The sequence below is a fragment of the Urocitellus parryii genome, chromosome 7, assembly GCF_045843805.1.
Source record: "Urocitellus parryii isolate mUroPar1 chromosome 7, mUroPar1.hap1, whole genome shotgun sequence".
NCBI classification, from domain to species: Eukaryota; Metazoa; Chordata; class Mammalia; order Rodentia; family Sciuridae; genus Urocitellus; species Urocitellus parryii.
The window spans coordinates 106,009,344-106,035,330 of record NC_135537.1 but is presented as its reverse complement, the minus strand read 5'-3'; the positions used below and the strand labels follow the sequence as shown (position 1 = coordinate 106,035,330).

General features: G+C 34.4%; 1 protein-coding gene across 1 annotated transcript in view; it reads left to right on the top strand.

The window, feature by feature from the left end:
- Positions 1–23,856, top strand: part of LOC144256098 (dedicator of cytokinesis protein 8-like) — a 162,498-nt gene extending 138,642 nt beyond the window's left edge. Inside the window, 1 exon segment of the mRNA XM_077801226.1 lies at positions 23,790–23,856. Coding sequence (XP_077657352.1) covers positions 23,790–23,856 — 67 coding nt within the window.
- Positions 23,857–25,987: the final 2,131 nt, after the last annotated feature.

Here is a 25,987-nt window from a genome sequence, read left to right as displayed (position 1 = left end):
TTCCATCTAAAACTAGGGTTCTTTTTAATTATTAAGGAAGTTTAAGAAGATTGTAAGTGCACAAGATATAAAATCAGTGAATATTTTCTATATCTGCCTGCTAATCAGAGAAAAAGTAGTATTTTATAGCAATAGTGACACTAATCTGTCAACAGCTTTCCTTAAAATAATCTCCCTTTTAAGGAAACATTTTATAATTCCAATTTCAGCACCTAATTTTTATGCATAAGACTATCTTTTTTAAAAACATATATTTTAAGTTCTTTACACATTTTATATCTATAACACATGACAGTAAGTATGAAACCTCATAATCTAGAATTCAGCATTTTTATTCACTACAATGAGCTTCTTACTAAGGTGTTCTAATCTCATGCCTGTAGAAGTACAGGAAAAGACAGTTAAATCACTTATTTTGATGTTTGAAGTTAGTATTTTTAATTCAGTTGCAGCAATGTACTAGATAATTTATTAGTTTCTTTCCCACTCTGATATTTTATGATTTTACAAAATGTTCACTTATCAAAAAGTAGACACATTAAAAACCAATCATTCAGATACACATTTCAAGTGTTTAAATAATATGCACAGTATCAGATTACTTTGATAATTAATTATCCCATTTAGTAAATTTAATCTCTTGAGAAGTTTCCTGTTCCATCTACTTGATTGTAGCAAAGACAGCATTGTGGGGTGGTGTACTATCCAGTTACGTTAAGGCAGTGGGATAAGTTGCTGAGAGACCAAAAATGTCACCCAGAGATGCAGTATGGGACATAAAGTTTATTGAAAAATGCCTATGGGGAAGATGATTGGCAATGGGCAGGACAGACACTTTGCCAGAAAGTCCAGTGATGATGGTCTAGACAGGGGCTTCACCAGGAAGGCCAGTGGTAATGGGCTGAACAGGAGTACATCCATTGAATAAGGTGCCTCCAGTGCTTTGTCAGAAAACAGTGATTCCCCTCTCACAATAATGTGTCCAGTGGCAAGTGGCTGTACAAAAATTTCCCCCTTCATGTTGTTTGGTTCTGCATCAGTTACCACAGGCATAGAGATTTTTATAGATTAAGGTTACAAAAGCAGTGGCATCATCAGTTTAGCTTGGTTTGTTCCATTGTGTGCATTCCAAAGAACTAGCTTTGAGGGCAAGAAAGCAGCTTTCTACAAATAACACTAGCTTGCCCTAATTCTGGCATATTTTGGGGGATATTCTGGCCCAAACTCACTCATGTTCCCTTAAAATTGGCTAAGGTTTTGAGAATGGAGCAGGGCATTTCAGGTATATGGTGTTTTACTGTCCTCCCTTTCTCCAAGGATGGCACCAGAAAAAAAAATCATGAATCAATGTCAGCATACAGGAACATTTCTATTCATGTATTAACTTGCAAACTTTGATTATTTTCACTTCTTTAATCAATGACTCTATAGTACACATAAAAAAGCAAATGAATCCTATTATGGATAATACTCATAGTATATAAAAGACAAAATAAAGGTTCATAACAACATTCTTAGGGCAAAATATTGGAGAACAATAAGTAAGTTAAAACTTAGTTAAATTTAAATTTATATAGAAAGCAATGGAGGAAGTTTTCTAGGGTATGAAAATGTTCTAAATCTTGGTAGAAATTTGGATAATATATTGAATTCTACCTTATGGTAGACAAACAGCGATTTATTGGTGTTATAAGGGATTTATATCTGCCTTTTAAAATCTGTAATGAAATAAAATGGCTTGATGGATGAATAAAAGGTTAGAGAAATATATATATTTATGTATAAAATTTATATATATATATTCATATACATATGTATACGTGTGTGTGTGTGTATATATATATATATATATATATATAATGAAGTAAATATAGGCAAATGTTAATTGTAGGCTCTAGATTATGTGTATGCAGTATTTATTGTATGATCCTTTCAAATTTTCATTATGTTTTAAGGTATTCCTAATAAAATGTGAAAAATATCTATGCATTTGGACTTAAAAATATTGTGCAATGTTTGACATATAGTAGTATCCTAATCATTTTAGATAGAATAAATTGTCAAATAATTACATAAAATTAAGTTTAGTAAATAAAAAACAATGGGGAAAAGTCTTAATATCAGATTTTATTAAAATATTCTAAGGTTTTAGATAACATTGCTTATTTTCCCAGTAATGTGCAATGGACATGAAGAAATCAAATATGATTACAGATAATATAATAAACGAAATGTTCAAATCAAGGAGGTAATAGAGCCATTTTGTCCTGGTCTGAGAATTTCTAAATTATTGCAACATGTTCCAGATACTCTCTTTAACAAATATATTACAAAAAGAATAATGTATAAAGAAAATGACTAGGAAATAGCAAGCTCTGATAATCATGCCATATAAGAAACAGTTAAAAGAACTAGAGGTCTTTCCAGTGGGAAAAGGAAAACTAAATGAAGAACTTTGTAATGTATTAATGTTTATCATCCACATTACTTAACCTTTTTCACATCCTAATTTCAGCTTAGTTTTCACCTCTTGTAGGATGCTTTATCCTACAGTCACAATTTAATTAATATCTTTATTCTCTGAACCTTTGTTCAAATAGATATTTATTTTATTTTATTCTTTTAGTACCTGGCACCTGGGACCTTACAACAATTGCTCTTGTTCTTGAACTTACCTTTACCTATTCTTACACATGCATGTACACACATGAGATGCACACACACACACACACACACACACACACACAAACACAAACACACACAGTCTCAATACTCAACCAGAACATAGGCCTCATGAATTTTATGCATCTTTGTATTCCCAGACCTTATTCATATATTTTATAAATATATATTGAAAAATCATTTTGTGCTAAGCCCTGTGCTGAGATGGGACTTAAGTTTATCTTAACACTGAATCTATTCATAAACAGTATATGATATAAAATTAGATATATTATGCAAGCATTGTAGTCAGTACAATGTTGGGCATAAACAAGATATTATAGAAACCCATGTGAAGAGTTCATCTAGCCCAAATTGAAACAGGAATGAGAGGAGTAGAGACCTAAACAAGTCTTCAAGGATGGATGAACATTACCATTAGTATGCATGTGATTAAGACAGAGTTACATCATGGAGGAAAAACAGGAAGAACTATATCTTAGGAGGTCTCATAGGTAGAGATCACTGTATTGGAAAATCATGTAGGGAGAGAGGGTTACAATGCATAGGATGCATTTCTATTGGGCACTTTTATTTTGTTTTCTGCTAAATGAGTATTTGGTTTGATAGTAGCATTTTTGTATTAAATAACTACTAAGATTTCATGTAACCAACTGCTCTAAATTAGAACATTTCATCACCTAGGTGAATTTTGGGATACAACTTAAGCTCTCTCCTATGAATATAACCAATTCTAGATATTGAAGATGGCTATAATGGTTATATGAAGGGGGGAAAGGCATTTTTTTTCTGAAGCAGAATCATTAATCTAATAAGTAAATCTAGTAGTTGCAGTCTCTACAACACAAAACTAAACACTGAACTAAAACACAACATAGTCACTAATACTATTTACCTACAGGCAGACTGGTTGTCTTTTTAGTAATCTGAAAACACTATAGAAGTTCTTAACCTGCAATTCATGGACTCCAAATTTCAAGAGGTCTAAACACTTAAATTGGAAAAATTAAGATATTTTCTAAACTGTCCTTGGAAGTTAGCATTTCTTTTCACTATAAAAAAGGACAACAAACCACAGTAGCATTGGCAGCACCGATGACTTGTCCTCAGTCCAAATCTCTGATATTTTCATATCACATTGAAGTTGTTACAAATGCATGAGTGTTTATTAGCATGAGTGTTTATTAAACAAACACTTTGCAATGAGAGTAAATAGTAGAACGATTGCCAGAATCTTCTTAATGTGAAAATAAAGACATGTTCATTTCTGTGCCATGAACTTATTAAATTTTTTTGATAATCACAAGGCCTATAATTTTTAAACTTTGAAATACATATATCATTTAATATATTTAAAATATTCTTCTAAGAAGTTATCCACAAGTTTAATCAAGATTATCAACACAAATAAATAAATTTTTAATAATAATAGAAATTTCATAAGATTTCTGATTAGTAATGAAGTTGACATTTTTGTTTGTATTGATTTGGGTTTTTTGTTTATTGGTTCTTTCCTCACTCTGGGGCTCTCTTTCAAAAACATTTTATAGACTATTTTGTTATGCCAATTATACATTAAATAATGTTTTTTTTTACATTTTTATTATTTATGAACTTCTATCTTTATCAGTCCAAAAAGTATTTGCAAGTGGGACAACAATTGTTTGTTATATTTTCCAACTTTTTGGGTAGAGAAACAAGTTGAATATATTATAGCATGCTTTTTTCCTGTCAAACCCACCTTGACCCATTTCTACTGAGACATTGATACTCTCAAGCCATCCATACCTTTCTTGAACACATTTGCTTATATATCTTTCTTCTAACGTTATTTGTTTTTATTTTCTCCACTTTTAACTGGAGCCTTAATGTGAGAGTATTTGAGTACTGGCTTTCCAAAGATTCCTCTTGGTTGTCCTTGGCTTTGGGTTGACCAGATGCTGGTTCACTGAAGAGGTGGCCATCGGATGTCTGAATAACAGCAATGTCACTCCCAGCCCCAGGTGATGGAAATGCTCTTGGAAGCATTTTTATAGCCCTCTGATCCATTTCCTTCTGCTCACAGTAAGATTGCCTTGGGCTTAGCATCAAGACAGTCCTACTGCTTTGCTGACTTTAAAGGCCTTCCATCCTCCATGGATAAAAAAGTGTGGATAATATTAGTAGTGCCTTTGGTGCCTCTATAGGCACATCCATCCCCATTTAAATACACGTTTTTATGTTTAGCCATTTATTCCTAGCTGTGAAATATCGCAACAGCTTAACCATTAGCATACTAATCCAGGCCTGAGGTCTGGAGAGATTTATGTTGAACATTTTTGATGCCATTATTCACACTATGTGTGAAGCTGAGTAAGACTTTCTTCTGAATCAGAGGAATACCAGATTCATGCCCCACTGACTGCTCTGCTAAAAATCTAACTATTTTAACTACAGTGATATTTCGGTGTTTTAAAAAAATATGTTTAGCTGATGATGTCAGTTGGACACTTGAAAATATAAATTGCAGCTATAGCATCGACAAGAAACAGTGTAAAAACCTGGCTCTGTCATTTACCAGCTATATGACCTTGAATAAGGACTTAATTTCACTTAGCCTTAGTTCATGAACTATAAAATAATTAACAGTATGAAGATTAAATGAAGGAATATTGAATGAAAATTAAATGCAGAAATTAATATGAAGCCTCTTATGTTGTCACACTGAATGAAAGAAGGCTGTCATGATGATGATTATCAATAATGAACACAGTTGTATAAGCTCTCCCAACCCAGATTGAGCTGAAGCAAATAGACACTTTGTTGTCAGAGATGGAAAGAACATCTGAGCTCATCTAGTCCACCTACCTTACCTTCCTACCTACCTTCCAATCTCACAAAGTAAGAAAGAGCCTCTGAGAGATTAAGGTGTTTAACCAAAGTCAGTTGGTTATTCATCTAACAGAAAAGCTAAGGCAAGATCTATTTCTATTGTTCAAATATTAATACCTAAGCTTTGTGACACAATGCCAAGGAGTCAAGGCAGGGCATTTTATCATAAAGTAGAAAATCTCCATCTCCTCTGTACAAAGAAAAAATTCTGGGAGTTATAAGAGCAATGAGGCCATAAAAGAAAATAGCTCCATCTCTGCATGGCAAAGCTACCCCTCAGAGTATTTTACTTTTGTGGACTATACAAACACAGAGGAACTTGGTTTCAAACATGCCTTTTTTTCACATAGCATAAGGACATGGACTAGACTAAGATTAATATCATCATGGATTTTAATATCAGTCTTTCTCCAACTGTAAGGCTTCTCTCATTCCCTATGGTATCTCCATCTGTTTTGTTCTGTCTTCTACCAGCAAGATTTTTACCAACTTGAATCCACTCCCTGTTCATATCCCTGCACTGCACATCAAATACTCAGTATCAACTGAAAGGTCTGTGTTAGTCTACTGTCACCATGACAAAATACCTTAGGAAAGCAACTTAGAAGAGGAAACATTGATTTTGGCTCATGGTTTCAGACGTATCAGTCCATAATCAGCTGCATTCATTGCTTTTAGACCTGTGGCAAAACATCCTGGCTGAAGGGTTAGGTAGAAGAAAGCTTCTCACTCCCCGAAGGAGGAAGTAGAGACTAAGAGAGAGGGGGAGATGCACAAACAAGATGCACCCTTCAAAGGCATACCTCTAGTGAGTGATCCACTTTCTCCATCTGGTCCCACGTCCATAGTTAATTCATATATGAACTCAAGAGTGGTTGTATCGATTGATGAGATTAGCTCCCTCCTGATGCAATCACTTCCTAAAGTTCCACCTCTGACCTTTGCTATATTGTGGACCAAGCCTTTAACATCTGAGCCTTTGGGAGACATTTCATATACAAAGCATAGCAAGGTGGCTTTCTGTCTTCCTGCAGGTCTTTCCGCCCAGGTCAGATTATGAGATCTGAAAATATATTTTCTTTATTCTTTGCATAGTTCTTAAAAACAAGTATTCACTGAATCATATGCACTCTCAGATCTACAGCCATTAAAAAATGAGCAAATTAGATCATGTCACTTCACTATTTTAAATCCGTCACTTCACTCTGTCCTTAGAAGAAACAACAGCCTATCATCTACTACACCGTTGGCAGCACACTAACCTCTTCCTATCTCCCAGCCTCAACTCTCAACACTCACTCTTAACTCCATAGCCACCATCTCATTGCCTCAAGATGATGGCTATCATCTTTGCAGACTTGCAATGCTTGTCTCTCTACTAGGATACTTTTCACTTTCCCTCATCATTCTGTCTCAGACTCATCCTTTATGTCTCAACATAATGGCTCTCTCTCTGACTCTTTGGTATACACTAAAGTTTCTTTTACTTTTAATTGACACTAGTTTTCTTTAGAAATTTTGTTTTTTCTGATACCAAGGATTGAACCCAGGGGGACTTAAACATTGAGCCAGCCCATTTTTACATTTTATTTAGATACAAAATCTCTCAAAGTTGCTTTAGGGCCTTACTAAGATGCTGAGGCTGGCTTTGAACTTGGATCCTCCTGCTTCAGCCTCTAGAACCACTGGGATTATAAGCATGTGCCACCATTCCTGGCAGGTTTTCTTTGGAATTTAGGGTGTCAGCATCGTGTCATGCCTTCTTTCTTGCCACGGTTTCTAGCCCAGTTGTTACAATCCTTACTGATCTGCCCATAGAGCTTGCTCATATTGCCCAGTCATTCCTCAAAATCTTCCCTTCTCTGATTTCTGGTCTGATGCATGGTTTCTATTGGTTGAGTGCACATGGTCACTTGAATCATTCTCAACTTGTGCTTTTCTTTTCTTTTCTTTTTAACCTTGTTTGAGAACAAGAAAAGCATCTTAATTTGCATACGTCCATGACAACATGCTAATAGGAAAAATGCAGTGTTACATAAACTTCAGTTTATTCACTTTAAAGGATCATTCTGTCATTAATGTATCCATCAAGTCATTTAGCAAATATTTGTTGAGTACCTATGTGAAGGTCACCAGGATATGCAGTAGAAAAATAATGATGTTCTGACTCTCCCTTAGGGAGCTCACGGTCTATTGAAGAAGTCAGAGGTGCATCTTTATGTTCTCTGTCTCTCTCTCTGTCTCTCTCTGTCTCTCTCTCTCTCTCTCTCTCTCTCTCTCTCTCTCTCTCACACACACACACACACACACACACACACACACACACACTGTTTAAGAATTATGGCAAAGGAACTGGGACTGTAGCTCAGTGGTAGAGCACTTTCCTTGCATGTGTGGGACACTGGGTTCAATCTTCAGCACCACATAAAAATAAATAAATAAACATATTGTGTCCATCTACAACTAAATTTTTTTTTTCTACAAAAAGAATTTGGCAGAGATCACAATAGCTATTAAACCCACAATGTCCGGATCCATATTGCCTGGGTATTATCACTTTTGTCAAATTTTAGCTTTGTCTCCTTAGCCAAGTTTTGTTAATTTCTCTAAGAGTCAGTTTCTTCATTTTTAAAATGAAGAGAATATCATGACTTGTCTCATTGAATTGTTATACATTAAGTGTATTAATGTATGCAAAACACTTAAAGGAGTAGCTGCACACAATAAGTGCTAGCTATTAGCATCACTTTGCAATATTATTCTCCCAAATTTCTTAGTAGTAAATTTTCCATTCTTTTCTGAAATTATGTTGATATTATATGACAGTGATTTTTTTAATGGCCTTGTCTGACAAAAGCTAAATCAAGGATTCCTGTATGGGGGCAAAGAGGCTGATAACTTTACCACTTTAGACTGGGAAATATTAAGTACCCAAAATGCTTAATGTACCATCCCAGGCTCTCCATCATATGTCCCTTGGATAGTTCTTTCTTTTTTTCAACTGAGTTGGATTTCAATTGTTATGCCTCAAACTACCTGAACACTTAATGGTCTTAGATAGCAACCATCAATTCTATCTCATGTTTGTGTAAGAGTCAGGAATTATGTTAGGAGTCAACACAGTGATTCTTGGTGACACTGTGTAGTGTTCATCCAGTGACTGCTCTGATCTGGAGGGCCCAGGATGGTTTTACTCACATTTCTGATGCACAGTTGGAGATAACTAGAAACTAGATTCAATTGATCCCCACCACCTCTCTATATAGGGTTAGGAGATCTCCACAATTTCTGTGGTAAGGTAATGAGGCTTCTAACATCATGGCTGGATTCCAATATAATACTGGAAATATGACCAGTATGTCAAGATTGCCTTATCCAGAGACTAGTCCAGCATTTCCATTAAATTTTACCCAACTATTCACACAGACAGAGCCTGCCAGATTGAAGGAGAAGGGACATAGAATCAACTCAATGGAGAGTCAAAGATTTTGTGGCCATTTTTAATATGTCACACTAACATTCCTCTACTGGAGTGGTTCATTTAAATAATGCCAACCTTTTGCGGTCTCTCAGATGCCCCTTGCTGATGAATGCTTCCTTGCCTTTGCACATCCTAATCTCTGTGATGCCACTTTCACCTTTCTTCTTTAAGTTAACATTAACTCATATTTCAACTCAATTTCAACTCCAACATCACCTCTTCCTGCTCATATATTTAGAGATATATAAATAGCCTCTGCCTGGGTATCACCCTGATTGCATGCTATCTTATCTCTTGTTATATATTATGAAGATTTTCTGCTAATCTGTTTTTTTCACCAGTGTGTCAGCACTATGTTGGACACAAGTACGGTGTTTTATTCATTTTGTTTTTGTGTTTTTGAAATCTGACACAATACTTGGTATACCAATATACCTGATCTAATCCAAATGACTCATCATTTTTATTTTGATTGAAAATGTATCAAAAGTATTACATAAAAAGTATGATTTTAATTTAAATGACTAAAGCACCTTACCAGAAATATTTGCTTCCAATAATTTTTACCAAATTAATTTACAAAATAAAGTTTTATTAATACAGAGACAATGTGAAAACATTCAACATGAGATTGTTTAATACTATATATCTCTAAGCCATTATAATTTGCATTTTCTTTTCCTTTTGAGAGTGGAATTGGCTTACATAGTCTGAGAAATAATTTTTGAGAGAGACATCACCTGGAAGTCAATAAAAATGATGAAGAAGCTGTCTTGATGCTGACAGAGAAACAGAATTATGTATGATCTTTCAAGTATGGAAAATTAATCTATACCTGGCTATAGATGTATTTGATCACAATCCAAAAATTAAAGTACAAGTAAGCCCCAAGGAATTTTCCATTATTTCTAGGTATAACAGAAACCGCTTACAAACTGTTCTGCTCACAAAATTTTATTCTTCAGCTAATCTCCTCTTATGCCTTTGGTCTTTCGGTTTATTATTTCAGTTCTCATTCATTGAAAGTAGAAAATATTTTCATGAATAAACATGACAAAATGTGTTTACATTTACTGAGCACTACAATATTCCAGGCACAATGCTAGGTGCTTTATGTAAAGAATCTCTCCTATTTTTACAATGACTCTGAAAACTACCTATTATTTATACTAAGAAATTCAACTTCAGAGAAAGTAAATGACTTGTCCAAGGTCACACAGTGTATAAGAGGTAGTGAGAAAATTTCTCTAATTCCAAATACCTTGCCTTGAATCTCAAAGCATTAATTCATAAAGGAATTGAATCATGACACTTAATCAAATCTGCTTGGCTGCTCTGTGGACATTCATATTTTTTCTCACAGTGCTGAGTAAAATGTCAGTGAATTTAGATGGAATATTTACTCCCCAAGTTGATGAAATGAGAAAGACCTTAGGAGATACCAATTTGAGGAGGGGTTTGGAATTCATGTTTGGCATTGAATGTGCTCTGATTTAGGTAGATATGGCCTCAGATATCTTACCACAGAATTTAGGACATCTTTGATATCAACTGGATTCAGTGTTCGAGTAGAAAAGTATTCACTAGGCCTGCTGATAACATTGTAATCAGGGAAAAAAACGTGTTTTGTATATGAGTAAATTACCTCTGAATGTCTCTTTTATTTCCAGGATTTACACAAGAAGGAGAATGTCAGTACCTTGGCCAAACTCCTAGGATTCTTACTTGTTTGGGGGCGCACACATCTGCAGTTTTCTCAAGGAGATTGTTCTTGGCACTTCCTTCCTACCCAGAGGGGCTGGGAATTATACCAAACTCCACCTACTCCCACAGTGGCCTGTACCTGACTCCTACCAGTGTGGGGATACCTCTGTTTTATGTTGGAATAAACTTTGAAGTATAATTTACACACAGATTTCTCCTTAGGATCAACTTTCTCCCCTTTCCCTTTCTGTTCCTCTGTAGCTTTCCCCATTGAACAATCACTTAATAAATTACTTGAACACATACTGCCATTTCAGGTTCCACTTTTAAGAAATTCAACCCAAGAATCATGTCTCCCCCTTAAGTCCACCTTTCCAAACTAGAGAGATGAAGTCGATGCTCTGTTTCTATGGTGTTTCTGCTGTTATTCATGAAAGTATTTAATTCACCAATTTTTAGGGAGGTAAGGGGTAACCAGGGATTCAACTCAGGGGAACTCAACCACTGAGCCACATCCCCAGCCCTATTCTGCATTTTATTTAGAGACAAGGTCTCACTGAGTTGCTTAGCACCTTGCTTTTCCTGAAACTAGATTTGAACTTGCTTTTCAACTGCCCCAGCCTCATGAGATGTTGGCATTTCAGGTATGGGTCACCACACCCAGGACTAAATTCTTTTAATAAGCTAATTTCTGCGAACTTTAGTTCAGGTGATTATAACCCATTTTGGGTGATGACATAATTTAAAATTTTAATAGTACTATTTTATTTAAATGACAATTTAAGGAGTAGTGCATATGATACATAATTTAATTAACAAGAAATGACACAAGCAGTAGGTGATGCTGAACCAGTTCACACTCCTGGGACTCTACAGAGGCTATATTCCAATAAAAGCAAAAGCATCCTTATATAAGCATGATAATAAGTCAATTATGAGTAGGGGCGGAGGAGTACAAATGGTTAGAGGCACTGTTGCAAATCTAAATCTCATCTCTCTTTCTCTCAGATTAAATTTCTCAATCTGGGAAAAAAATAAATAAAACTGACGATTTTACTAGGAGGAATTGAGCATTCAATATATAAAGTATTCCTTAAAATGTCTGTCTCAATAAATGTCTTCATAACATTGTTAACTCAAAGACAGTTTAGGTCTGACACATCTCCAAAGAAATCAGTGAAAAGAACAATGAGAAAACTTCAGTATTCTCTTGGTCAGAGGGACATATGGCTGATACTACAAGACCATAAGAAGATATCAATCATACTCACCTTAACACTTTGCAGGGCATTTGAAACCTGGGAAATCACCAAGTCTTCTAGATACTTCAAATTTCTCATTCTTCTCTCCAAGCTAAACTACTGCTATCTCTTAGATCAGGTACTGAACACATCACACCTGGAATATTATGATATTTAAATCAATTTTAAATGTCACTATTCCTTTAACCTAAAGGGTTTCTGTCACTCTTCCAAGTTCATAGAAAAAATTCCAGACTCCTTAGTCTGGTTCTCAAGGTTCTGGATGATCTCATGCTAAGCTGTTTGTCCACCTTCATCACTACTCTCCCTTGATACAAACCCCACATTTCAAGCCTCTGTCTCTTTACCTGTTCTGACCTTATCCCGATCTACCCTTGCTCAAAGTGAGTAGAGTGTCCCCATTGTTACCCCTTGAACTCTTATCAGTCCTCCAGTGCCTAATGAAAATGTCATCTCTTCCACAAGCTTCTCCTGATCATCAAAACAGAAGAGACACTTACTCTTGCATATGCAATTTACTCTTACATTACTGCAATAGCAGTAATTTCAGTCTATGGTCATAGTTCTAAATATGACTTTATTGTACTTTATATTCTCAAGAATAAAATATATGTCTCTTGCACATTTTTACCCTTTAGAACATCTGTCACACTGTAGGAAGTATATAGGGAGGTGGATTAATATTTAGTAAATAATTGCATATATGTAATAATTTATATTGTATTTTTTACTAACTTTAATCATTATCCACATAAGCATAGAAATTTGAATTTTTCAAAAACTGGCCTTTTCTATTCTAGATTTGTAATCCAGTCTTGATGTATTAATTTGGTTACTGGGTACAGTTAAACATACAAAGTGTGTAATGAGTATTCTTCCAGTGTTTGTTAAGTGAATAAATAAGTAATCAGCTGTGAATTAAGGTGTATCTGCCTCCATGGATACCTAAGAATCAAATATTATGCCATTCCTTTCCAAAGAAGTAACTAATTCTGTTTAGTTCAATTTTATACTTTAATGTGGAAATAAAGCTTTGCAACTGAAAAAGTTAATTAAAAACGGAGAACATTATAATCTTAAAATCCATTGACTAATAAAAGGGAGCTCTTTAAATGCATACTTATGGGAATATCAGACTTTCAAATGTCCTCATGGAAGTAAGAAAACATAGGTGTATAATAAGTTTTGGTTGAGTTCAAAGCCTGCTCTTTTCTTGAAACATTTTGTTCTCCATAATAGACCCTCTGAGTCAATTTTATTGCTCAATACCAAATTTTAAATGTAACTAAGAACAGACAGTATCATGATGATCTCTACAGACCCCACTATGTTCTAAGCAGGCTACTCTCATTAGTGTGAGTGCACATGTTGATAAGCTCCAGGGGGCATTTATGTGATACTGAAAAACTCTTCATGACATGCCTTCAGTCAAGATCCTACTCAGGCATTTTGTGTCTCTCTTTAGTGCTATTTCCTTTTTTTTTTTTTCTTATAGCATTTATTCACACTTGACCCTATGCTTTAGAAAGTGCACACAAGTCAGTATTCCAGACATCCCAGGGACTTGAAGTGCTGATCTAATGCCTGTGTTGCAAGATGAAAAACAGAAGAATTTTGTTGAACCTATAAAAAGGATGACATTTTGCCTGGCCCTGAGCTCTTCTGTTCAAAATTGAAGCTTTTGCAGCTTGCGGCTCTTTGATTTGTGAGCTAGAGAGCATCATATCTTGGCCATTACTGAATCATAAAAGTTCTCTGCCTATTCCCAGCTCATTTTATTTAAAAGGAAAAAAGAGAAACCCTTTATCTTACAAAATGCATTTTCTCTTTATTTTCCTTCATTTTGTACATTGCAGGGATGGATTCTGTAAGTGTTCAGTGGAAACATATGTAAATGGTAATTTTAAAAGACCATTGAACTGATGCAAGGAAGGTTATTTGGGTGGTTAGATTGGAATAGGTGTCATGAGAATAGAGTATTTTGCAGCATCTCTTTTTGCCAAATCACCTTGTGAAAGGCCAGAACCTTGTACACATTATTTATTTTCATCATCTATAAAATAGTAATATAGAGCCACAGAGCACATCCGGGTCAGGGTCTGGCTTAACCACAAAGTATTGATTTGTTCAGGATGGAATGAGCTGAGCAATAAGGGAGAGACTTCATTAAAGTTTCCTCTTCATTTCCTGTACTTTGAACAAGAGCAAGACACAGAGAACATTTCTTAACATTTGAAGTAGTAATCTCCTGACTAACCTATGTTATCTTTTAACAAAACTTTTCTCCACGTTTTAATTATTCCTTTATTCAACAAACATCATGCTCAGTGAATTTTCAATGTCAGTCACTCTTCCAGCTGCTGGGAATCAATAATGCAGCCATCCCTCCTTTGTAAAGAGCTCCCAGCCTATTTATAGAAATATTATTATGTCAAAGCAATAAACCCTATTTAAAGGCTTACACTAGACCCCCTCCCATATCTTGTATAAAAGATACAGATAAAAGGGACTACATTATTTCAAATAGAAAGAATATCAGAGTCTTCTACCCCAAAAAAAAATTAAGAAAAAATGAAAAGTATGCGTGTCAGGCAGTTAATTTTAAAAAATCATACTTTTGTGGATTTTGCAATTTTTATATATTTGTGGATTTTTCAAAATTTCTAATGTATGCTAGTTTATTTTCTCATTCTAAATAAAGATTCCGTGCATAGTTTTGTATTATTTTTCTTAAAGATGCCCCCCCACACACAACACACACAGAACAGTAGATGCTTGATGCTCCATAAAACCTAGATTCAACTCTGAGTTAGGCCATAAGTAAAAAATCTACACAAACAAAACACAGCATCTGGCATGAAAAGGGGTTGCATATATGGAAACTGTGATTATTACTGTAGTTCTTTACTAGTTTTCTTGTCAATCTCCCAGCCCTGGGAAAGTATTTTCTGCAGAATCATCATATCCATGACTGTCCTTATGGAAGCTAAGGATTGTTTTTGTACATAACAAAATTAATTTTTTTCTCAGGAGTGCTATATTAGAGTTAGTTTGCTGTTTAATATTTTCCAAAGTGTAGCAGTTTATATAAGAAGTAAGAATTATTTAAGCAAATAAGCCTAGAAACTCTGGAATCATTTATCAATTAAAAGCATAACTATACGCAAATAGAGAAAAGAATAGTTCATATAAATTTTGACCAGTCCTTGCTCCTGTTGGAAGTGTCCATAAGAACAGTGGAGATGAATGAGCATAAAATGAACAGTCCTTCAGACTGGTGTGAAAAAACTCAAGGGTGCTTTATGTCCTCTATAGAAAAAATGTTTTTAGTATCAATTTATCTGTCTTTTGTTTTTCTCTCTCCTAAAGTTAGCTGGAGAAAGTGTTCAGGGTCTCCGAGTGCTTGGGAAGAAAAATATAGCCATCCTTTTCATTGGCTTCAAAAGGACTAAAATAGGGTGAACAGACCACTGCAGCTGAGTCAGAAGGAAGATAGCCATCTGTTACAGATAAGCAACCCAGGGTATCTTTGAAACTGAGCCAGCTAGAGATTGAGGACAAGCTTCAAGGAAGGACTTTTGACTTCAAGTTAATCACTTGGTGCTGGTTGATAAGGAAAAATGAAAGATCAGTGAGCAAGGCACTGACCTGCCGTAGAAGCATTTATTTCTTTAAAATGTCAGGTAGAAATGCCCAGCTGGGAAGATGTAATTATTTAGGTTAATGTGCATATATGTCTTATATAGGTTTAATAATTGTGTGAGAAATTTGGGGCTCAATGCATTTTGGAAGAACCTATATAAATGAAGCAGCGAAGTTCGAGAGTGCTGTCATGAGGGAAGTTAGCTTCAGGGTGCAGCGTCTGCATTCAAATCCTGACTGAAGCTCTGTGACCTCAGACAAACTCCTGAACCTCCACAAGACTGAGTTCCTTGAACTGAAGAAATTAAGTTAATGATAACATCTACTTCTTTAAATTGCTATGATGATTCAATGAAATGATCTCTGTAAGGATATATTATCCCAATACCCAACAGACAGAAAGGGCTCCATAAAAGTAAATGTCCCATTTAAATAAGAACTCCTCTATTCCCAGTACCCATGTAGTACATTGACCTTAACTTCAAGAGATTCTTGTGTTCTTATTAGTGAGGACAGCAGTTGACAGGAACTTAAGAACATTAACAGTTTTCTTATTGAATTTCAAGTGGGTTCCACTAAGAAAAAGAGTCCCTATACATAGAGACACTCAGTGGGCCCGCCAAAAACAATAGACTTTGTTTTGTTGCTGGGGTAGCAACTGACAAGTTTCCTAAAAATCAATCAGTTTCCACCATCTGCCATATATACCTAATTAGAATGAATGAATGAATGAATGAATGAATGAATAAATAAATAAATAAATAAATAAATAAATAAATAAATAAATTTTGTAAAACATCAATCAGGTTCTAACTTTAAAATGCAATAATTAGGCAAATGGATCTATCTCATCTATCCTAAATCACAAAAGAGGTTATAAATTGCCAGTTCCCTGTCCTGAAGTTTTTGTCTTTTCCCCACAGCTGCAGTAAGAAAAGGTGTTTTATGGGGACAGCAAAAACTGAACCAAAATAACAGAGGTCACTCTCAGCTAGAACCACATATAGGGAGCCATGGAGTCAGATACCAAGGTTAACAGCTTCACTGTGACAAGACACATAAGACCACAGGATATTTTATTGGATGAAGAGAAACAATTTGGGGCTATCACTTAAGTTGGCAGAGCAAAGCAGCATTCCAGAACCCTGCTGTGTTACTCCTACCTCACCTCCCAAACTGTTTTTTCCAAGTCTATTTTCTAGATAACTTGAGTTTTGTGGGGTTTGGGGTTTTCTGTGTTTGTTTTGGTTTTTGTTTTGCTATCTGTGCTCAGATAATGAGGTCTAACACAGTACAGGAAAGGAAAGCTGAAATCATTCTTAACAGACCACCTGGATAAATAGAAACAATGTGCTGGATGGGGACTTCTGCCAAGGAACCCACCCAACCTAGAAGAAAGACTTCCCAATTTCAGTTTTTATGTTATTGATCAACAAATATACATAGTTAAAAGATTATACCTACAAATCAAAATAACAGCATTCTTGTGAAGCATGTTACATAAGTATAAATGTTGTTTAATACTGAAAAGTGATGTTCCGTTTACAAGAAAATTCATATTTGGGATTGGTATAAATATCTTTCAGCCTTATTAGGCTCCAAGTCAATTCTCTGCTTGATAGAATGCACATATTTGAACTCTTGTCTGGAGCTTCCAAGACGCAGAAGCTTTTCATTGTTTATACACATTTTGATGAATCTCAAGTGAAAGAATTCAGGTGGGAAATTATAAGAATTGGCATGAGATATTGAGTACTGCTATAGGAGAGCTTTTTTCCAAGTGCAGTTATCTCATTTAATTAGAAAATGTACTTATGTTGATTATTTTAACTAAAAGATTTTATATATATATATATATATATGTATATATATATATATATGTGTGTGTGTGTGTATATATGTGTGTGTATATATATATATATCACAAAGAAGAAATAAAATCACCTTTGATATATTTATAAATTAAATTATAAAATAATTAATAAGCTTAATTAAAAATCTCAGATAAGCTACCAAAAGTCAGGAGGTTGGGAACTATGGAAGGAAAACCAATCATACTCAGTATCTCTCCACTTTCATAGTAGGTTTCAGATTCACACTGTTTCGTTTTTCATTTTCATTTTCTTTTACTTTGGTAATTAGAAAAACTTAGAAATGCTTAAGAAAAAATACTTGAAATAAAAACAATGAAAAAAATATCCTCATGAACAGACTAGAAAATAAGGGTAAAACAAAGGAAACATAAAAGAAAAATGAGAACACAAAAATAAAACTATTATAATAAATATGGAAGATGAAACATCATTTTATGAAAAGCCAGAGAGCTATAGACTGAAAAAAATGGTATTTACAAAAAACCCCACAGGAAATAAAAAGCAATACAATGTATAATTTTAAAATTTTACAAAGATAAACCAAGATAAAATTATTTATTAAGAGGAAATGAAACTGGGCTTGGTGGGGCACAACTATAATCCCAGCAATTTAGAAGACTAAGGAAGGAGGATTACAAATTCAAAACCAGATTTAGCAATTTAGGGAGAACTTGTCTGAAAATAAAAAAGGTAGGGATTTAGCTCAGTATTCGAATGGCCCTGGATTCAATATTTAGTACCAAATGATAAATAGAAAAACAAGGGTTGTTATAGAAATAACAGAAGTAACTTAAGGTTAAAAATCTTAAATGACATTAAAGAGAATTATTTTAATTTTTAAGGATATTATTTATGATGATTAAATCATGATGATGATCTATATTCCAGTAGTAATATCCTTACAAATACACATATAACATGAAATATATAGTCTTTTAAAGTTAAAATACAAGATGAATTTCATGTTAACTTGTGATGCTTTCTAACTTTCTACAAAAATGAAACTGAACTTTCAAGTACCAAGAAACATTAATAAAAATTCATCATATTAGCCCTTAGTGAAAAAAATCAATGCATTCCCCCAAAAATAATCTATGAGGCTATATATTCTAACCAAAATGTATTGATATGTGAAATGAATAACATTTTTAATAAATAAGTCAGAAAACAGTTTTGTAAAAAGAAAGAAAACCAGAAAGCCTAGATTTCTAAATTATCCTTTTGAGAAAAAAGAAATAGAACTATAATTATAGGCCACTGAGACATATAAAAATGTATATTCCATAATCAAAATTTATCGATGTTGCCAAAATTATATTAAGACAAATTTAAGACCACAGACACATTTCATTTTTAAATGAAGAAAACTTAAATGCTTTACTCACAGGTGCCCTACAATCGTATTTTACTCCCGTTTCCCTCAACTCATATATATGGAAACTGATTTTTATGTACATATATATGTATATGTTTATATTTATATACATGTGTATACACACGAACTTACACACATATGTTTAATCAATTCTCATTATCCACAGTAGTTATGTTCAATAAAATCACTCTGAACAATGAATTAGCAAGTGCTGAACTATATCCCTAGGGGAAATATTGATTTATGTCCTCACAAGTCTCTATCACAATGTTTTCTACAAACTGACTAATTCATAACCTTCTTTAATGTGTGCTTCTGTTTAAAGACACATTATCTAACATATATTGTTGATTTGTTAATATAGAACTTATTGATCATAACATTAAAACTCACATCTGAAGGAAGTGATGTAACACATTTTCTCCTTAAGGCACATCACAGCCCTCTTATGCTTAGGAACTGTAGATCACACTTCAGTACTACATTTCAGATCAATTTTAAACAAAAAATTGCCACTAAAAAGCACACACAAAAGTGTGATATTACACTATAAAAAGGATAGTAGTTTATGATATGGTGGGCTCTCTGTGTCTGTGGATTCTGCGTCTATGAATTGAATCAACAGTGGCTTGAAGCTATTAAAAAAATGTGCCTGTACTGAATATGTTCAGACTTTTTTCGTGTCCTTATTTTTTAAGCAATGTAGTATGATGATTATTCACACAGCATTTACAATGTATTAAGTATTATAAGTAATCTAGAGAATATTTAAAAAGTTTGTGATAGGATATTCACAAGTCATGTGCAAATACTATACCAGTTAAGGTCAGCATCTTATACATCCATGGACTTTGTTATCCAAAGGTCCTGGAACCAATTCCCCAAGAGATACCAAAGGACAATGGCAAGAGAATTGAATCAATAAAGCTGGTCATTATCAACTGGGAACATGTGCATTGGGTGACTCAAATTTTTCACTGATCTAGGCAAGTTTATAAATGGCCATGAAAGCACCACAAATACTGATCTTAGGATTACAAATTAACTTTGGCTTATAAACATACTTGTAAAAGCAAAATATAAAAGTAGTAAACATCAACTGCATTTGTGTATTATCTGGAGGAAAATTCAAAGTATTTGAAGTTGTATAATTCAATATAATTCCAAGTTTATAATAAAAGAGTATTGTTTGAAAGGTATATTGATGCTGGGTTTTTAATAGCAAATATTGAAAATGTAATTTCAGGAAAAGGTAATGTTTTAAGATTTCTTAATTGCAAAATCATTGAAAACTCCTTTCTGTTGAGTAAGGAGCATGCCAATATAATTGCTCATAGGTCTATGCCTACCACCTATTATGGACTAAATGTGTCTCCTCAAAATTCACACATTGGAATCTAATTCCCCGTATGGAGGTGAGGCCTTCAGAAGGTGGTCAGGTTATACAGGCAGAGTTTTCATGAATGAGATTAGCAAACATAAAAGAAGACCAGGGAGTTTTCTTACTCTCCATTCACCATGTGATGATACAAAGAAAAGATGGCACTCTGCAAACTGGAAGAGGTCCTTCATCAGAAACCAACCATGCAGGTAGCCTCATTTCAGGATTTCAGCCCCAGAAATATTAAAAGTAAATTTCTGTTTCTCATAAGACCTAGTTTAAGGTACTTTGTAGGGACATCAGCATCTCAGGACAATCAAAAAATAAAATTAAAGCTTCCTTGAAATTATAAAGTAAGTTAATGTGGTAATATAATTAGATTCATAGGAGTTAGTTAAGGTTTTAATACATGTACCCTTCAAACAAAGCTCTTTTATTATAAACTTGGAGTTATATTGAGTATACAACTTCAAATACTTGAATTTTCCTTCTGATAATACACAAATGCAGTTGATGTCTATTATTTGTGAATTTTGCATTTGCAAATATGTTTATAAGCCAAAATTAATCTGTAATTCTAAGATCAGCATTTGTGGCACTTTCAAGGTCATTTATGAACCTGTATAGAGCATTGAAAAACATATATAACTATTATGTAGGTTTTAAACCAAAATTTTCCAGAATTGTATGTCAAATAATCCATCAGAATCTACTTTATGGAGCTTTTTGAAACAAACAAAACAAGAGCAACAACAAAGAATAGCCAAATATTGGAAGGAACTCCTCTTTGAAATCAAAGCACAGTTCTGTAGTTAAAAGAGAAAACCCCAGAAGAAGGAATAAGATTCAATGTAAGCAAATTCTCTTCCTAAACTATTCCCATTTCCAAGAGTCCTACCCTCAGTTACCATAGGGATAGGTCCCCTATCCCTTTCTTCCCATCACCACCTCAATGATAAACATTTGATACAATTGTCTTTATGACTAAACTCTGTACCTAAATTAATTCTAATCAAGACAGAATAAAAATCCTTATCCTTACCAGTGTGGCACTCAGAAATTGATCTGATGATTTTAAGTGTGATCACTAGGATGTCTGAGATGAGTCAATCAAGTCAATGCCTTTCTCTCATACATGCAGAAGATCCTTTGTTTTTATGTTTGGTTTTCTTTTTCAGTTACCACCTAGAACTATGGTGTCATTTTAAAGCTTCATATTTTGTCTGGATCTCAGATGCCGGACATCTGCCTTGCTCTGCAAATCTATCCACTCATACTGTAATATGTAATTCAGCTACTCCTCTGAGATCAAGTCAATCGGCTGCTTGAAAGTATCAAATATCCATCTCAAGGACCAATAAAAAACTGCATACAAAACCAGAGCTGATCTGGTACAAGTCTTTGAATAATAATTTGGTCTACTTACTGCCTACCTTATTCAGGGACTAGGCCAACAGGTGGTTCTGTTCTTTATTTGCATGTCTGTTTTATGGTTGTACCCTAAACTCTTTTCCTACTGTTTCAACATTGCAATCCAACTCTACCTCTCTTGCACAAATATTTTAAGCAATAGGTTATGGTCAGATGTCATTTTAGAAATAGAGACCAACTCTAGGAGAAAGTAAAACAGATCTGTGAAATACATTTTCTTCATAAACCTGTAGAGAGATTTAATTCCATCTATTCTAAATCAACGAAATAAGAGCAATTACAATTATCCTCCCACCTGAGGTACTTGAAGACTTTGCTAAGTGCTTTAAAATGACAATGAGTTCTACAACCCAGGAGTGTTTATTATGTTCAAAGGATCAATCTTATTATAAAGAAAATGTCAGGTCAATTTTTAAATCCCTTTTAACTGAAAGTCAAAGAATTACTTTATGATGAATTCTTTATGGATGCAAAACTCATCTCTTTTTCTCACTTTCTAGGGTTTGCATCTTTCCTTTGATACTTACCTTATCCTTCTGGAAAAAAAAGAAAACATAAAATAGTTCCTCCAAATAACAAATAATTACATTTAGAAGAAGGAAGCATTGTCTTCAAATGATATTATCTCAAGTTTCTCTGTAACTGAAACATATGAGTATATAACCACAATCAGTTAAAAAAAATCCTGATTTAATTCTAAAAAGTAATTTAATTTTGTTTAACTCATCTTTTTGGAGGACTTCTTTCTTAGTGCATTTTGAATTGTTATAATAGAATAACCCAGACCAGGAAATTTATAAAGTAAAGAAACTTATTTAGTGTATAGCTTTGGAGGCTGGGAAGTCCAAATGCAGGACATGAAAATCTGGAGCCTTTGTGCTGTGTCATCCCATGGCAGAAGGTAGAGTGGGCAAGAAAGGAAGACAGGGACAAGCTCACTTTTGCTGTGAATGGACTCCTGTGATGATTCATTCACTCTATAATAATGACATAAATCTTCTCATGCAAGCAAATCCCCCTGTGCTAGTTGCCTTTTAAAGTTACCCCCAACTCCCCAAGCATCAACACTGCTTCATTGTAGATCAAGTTTCTGCATGAACTTTAGGCACATTCAAATTATCATTACCCCCATTTTCCTTTTCTTTTAAGCTTAAAGAAATTGTTTCAAATAAATATGAGATTACATATTAGGAAGATAATTCCAAATTTCAGATATACTTGATTTTTAGTATATGAATAGAATTTTACAGTGCATACATTAAATTTAATTTAATAAAATTCTCTACTTGAACTTTATAGCATTTTCTCTATATTCAAGTATATTGATTGTTCTGTTTTGTTTTGTTTAAAAAAGGCAAAGATCTAAGCTGTCATTTCAATGGCAAATACAATCTCTAGCATGGATGAATTTGTTTCCAAAGAATTTCTGTTTCTATTTGACAATTCTAAGCATTAACAATGTTGGGATTTGTTACCCAGCAGAGTGCTACATAGAGAGCCTGATTTTTTTCAAGACCCAAACTAAAGTACAAAGAACATTAACCACTCATGAAAATGAGGGCTTTTAAAATAGTATAACTGTTGGCTGAAATACTTTGGGTAGAAGTGTTTGGGTAGAAAATAACATTTTTCCAAGATGCTGTGATATTTTGTGCTAATATTTCACACCTAAGGTGTTGTTTTCTTCATGCAGAGGCAGCAATTGGTTGGAAAATAGAGACAACACAAACTAACACACTTTTTTTTATCTTAAGGCTTAAGTTAATTTGCTACATGGTGATTAATGCTTTAATCAAGATTCTTAGGTCTGAAAATTAATCATTTCATCAACTGAACATGGAATATATGCAGATGGAAAAATACTATAAATCAAAAGGAGGAAAGTGGAACATTTAGACATTCTAAAATTATTAATTTTTCAAAGAAACCTCTGTTCACTTTTCCTCTGGAGTCTTTCCTGCTGAAACTTCAGCCCACTATTGAGTGGCTAGATTGCTCTGAATAAATTGTTAACTGCTCTCACCTTTTTTCTTTGTTACTTATAAAGTTTTACAAGACTTTATGCACTGATGTCTTCTCTTCTCAGAGGGAGCAGCAAAGTGGTTTTCAAAGGGCTGTGGACACAAGGAGGTCTTCTCATTGGGAACCAATAGTATAACCATATGCCATTGAGCCACAAAGAATAGAGTCCATTTCTGTCTTATGATCAAGTTCCACCAGGAGGGAGAAGAAGATAAGGAAGAGGGGAAGGAGGTAAGTGTTATATGTGTTCTAATCTCCCCTATATGAACAGAAAGCCCAGGGCAGGCAGATAAATTAAACAGGTTGAACTGAAAGTTAGAAGTAAAGGTGGAGCTTGAGACCAATACTATCAGAGCTTCTAGGAAAAACAAAAAACAAACAAACAAAAAAAACCCAGCTCACAGAGCACTACCACACAGATACACTGAAGTAGGACAACTGCAACAAAGTAAAACCATTAGTGAAGCCCAAGCTTAGTTTTCCAGAAATTCTTGCCTCCTGGGTCATGTTGAAGCCATCTACTGTTTACAGGTGCTCTGGAAAAGGACACAGTTACCCAAGGCAGCTGATATTGCTGTCCTGTGAAAGTATCCCTAGAGAATTGCTGAAATGTGCCAGCACATTGAAGACCTTTAGCCAAAGATTTCATTTAGACAACTTCAGTCTGAGTGACAGACAGCATCAGCAAGAAAAAGATGGACTCCCATTCAAAGGATGACCACAACTCTGCTCATAAATAACAGCTCTGCATAGAAAAGCTTGATTGAATTATTAACTATCACAAGGCACAAGGTTCCAAATGATACAGTATGCAAAACACTCATTAGTGGGTCCCAAGCCCTCTGCTTTCCAACTCCTACCTGGGCACATAATGTTCCTAACCTGACCCCACTTGTAGGCCTCCAGAAGCCCTGGGGATGAGAGGGAAGATACAAGATGCACATTTTCCTGGGAGAGACTTGGGTTTCTAAACAAATTATCTAAATATCACAATTAAACTGTCCTAAACAGAAATAAATTTATTTCCTCTCACATAATTCCCATCTTTCAGGAATACAAAAGCTTTACTAAAAAGGGCAGATCAGTTATAAGAAAATAGACTATTTTACATTTCTAAATGTTAATATCCAAAATTAAGATGTCTCCATTGTACTTTTAAAGTGTGGTTTTGTCAGTGAAAGAAGCTAAATTAACAAATGAAAGATGTGAAGCATCAAGCACAGTGTCTGTGATTAAAAGTCCTTCTTCAATTGATGTGGGTTCGTCATTATCAGATGATTAAGGCAGGCTCTCAGACCTGCTTACTGACACCTGCTTATTCTTTGTAAAGAGCTGTCTCCTACCCAGAAGTTACTGGTGGAAATATGACTGTCCATGTGCAAGGGACTGCCACAGAAAGTAATTGGAAGCATAACCATAATGAAATGGTCTGGCTATTAAATGGATTTTTACATGATATTTTTAACACTTTTTTAATTAAATTTATGTTGGACTCTTAGGGTGATATAATTGGGCATATAGGAGCTCTCATTTGGAAATCTCCAGGACCAGAAAGATAAACCTGAGCAAACATCACCCTTAGTAATTAAATATGTTACTATTATTGATAATTCCAAAAATGCTTGGTATACATCCCAGACAACTGTAATTTTTGTGAGACTGATACAACAGCATTCATGTTCAGCAACTCAGCTGTACCAGTCCTAGGAGGCAGGCACAGCCCATCAGTGTCCTCTATGGTGAAAATGGGACATGTCATCAAACTGTTCCACCAGGGGTTTACTAATTCCTCATGGTCTTACCATCGTTCATAAGGGGATGATGGAGGACACATCCCCTTGATGGCCCAAGAGTTCATAGGAGATGATTCTGCAACACTTCCCTGAGGAATGGTATGGAAAAGCTCATTATTCAACTTTATTGCTTAAAAGTATTGACAGGAATTGTTTTTTGTATGGTAATATAAGGAGTAAAATTAAATATAATCGAGGTTTTGTATCCATGGTTTCTTTTGGACAACTGAATAACTGTTGCTTGATTTTGTGGCTTAAAGTATACTTTTGAGAGGAGCAATTTCAGTTTGAAGGATTTAGATTGTAAAAATGATTGCTTCTTCCTGCAATCCACTTCTAACAGCACTCAAAAGTCTGCATGCAACAGCCATTGTGGCCCCGAAGAAACAGGGAACTTCCTTTAAGCAGATTATAAGTACTTGTCATAATTAAATTATTCTGAAATGAAGAACCATGCTATTTTGTGGAG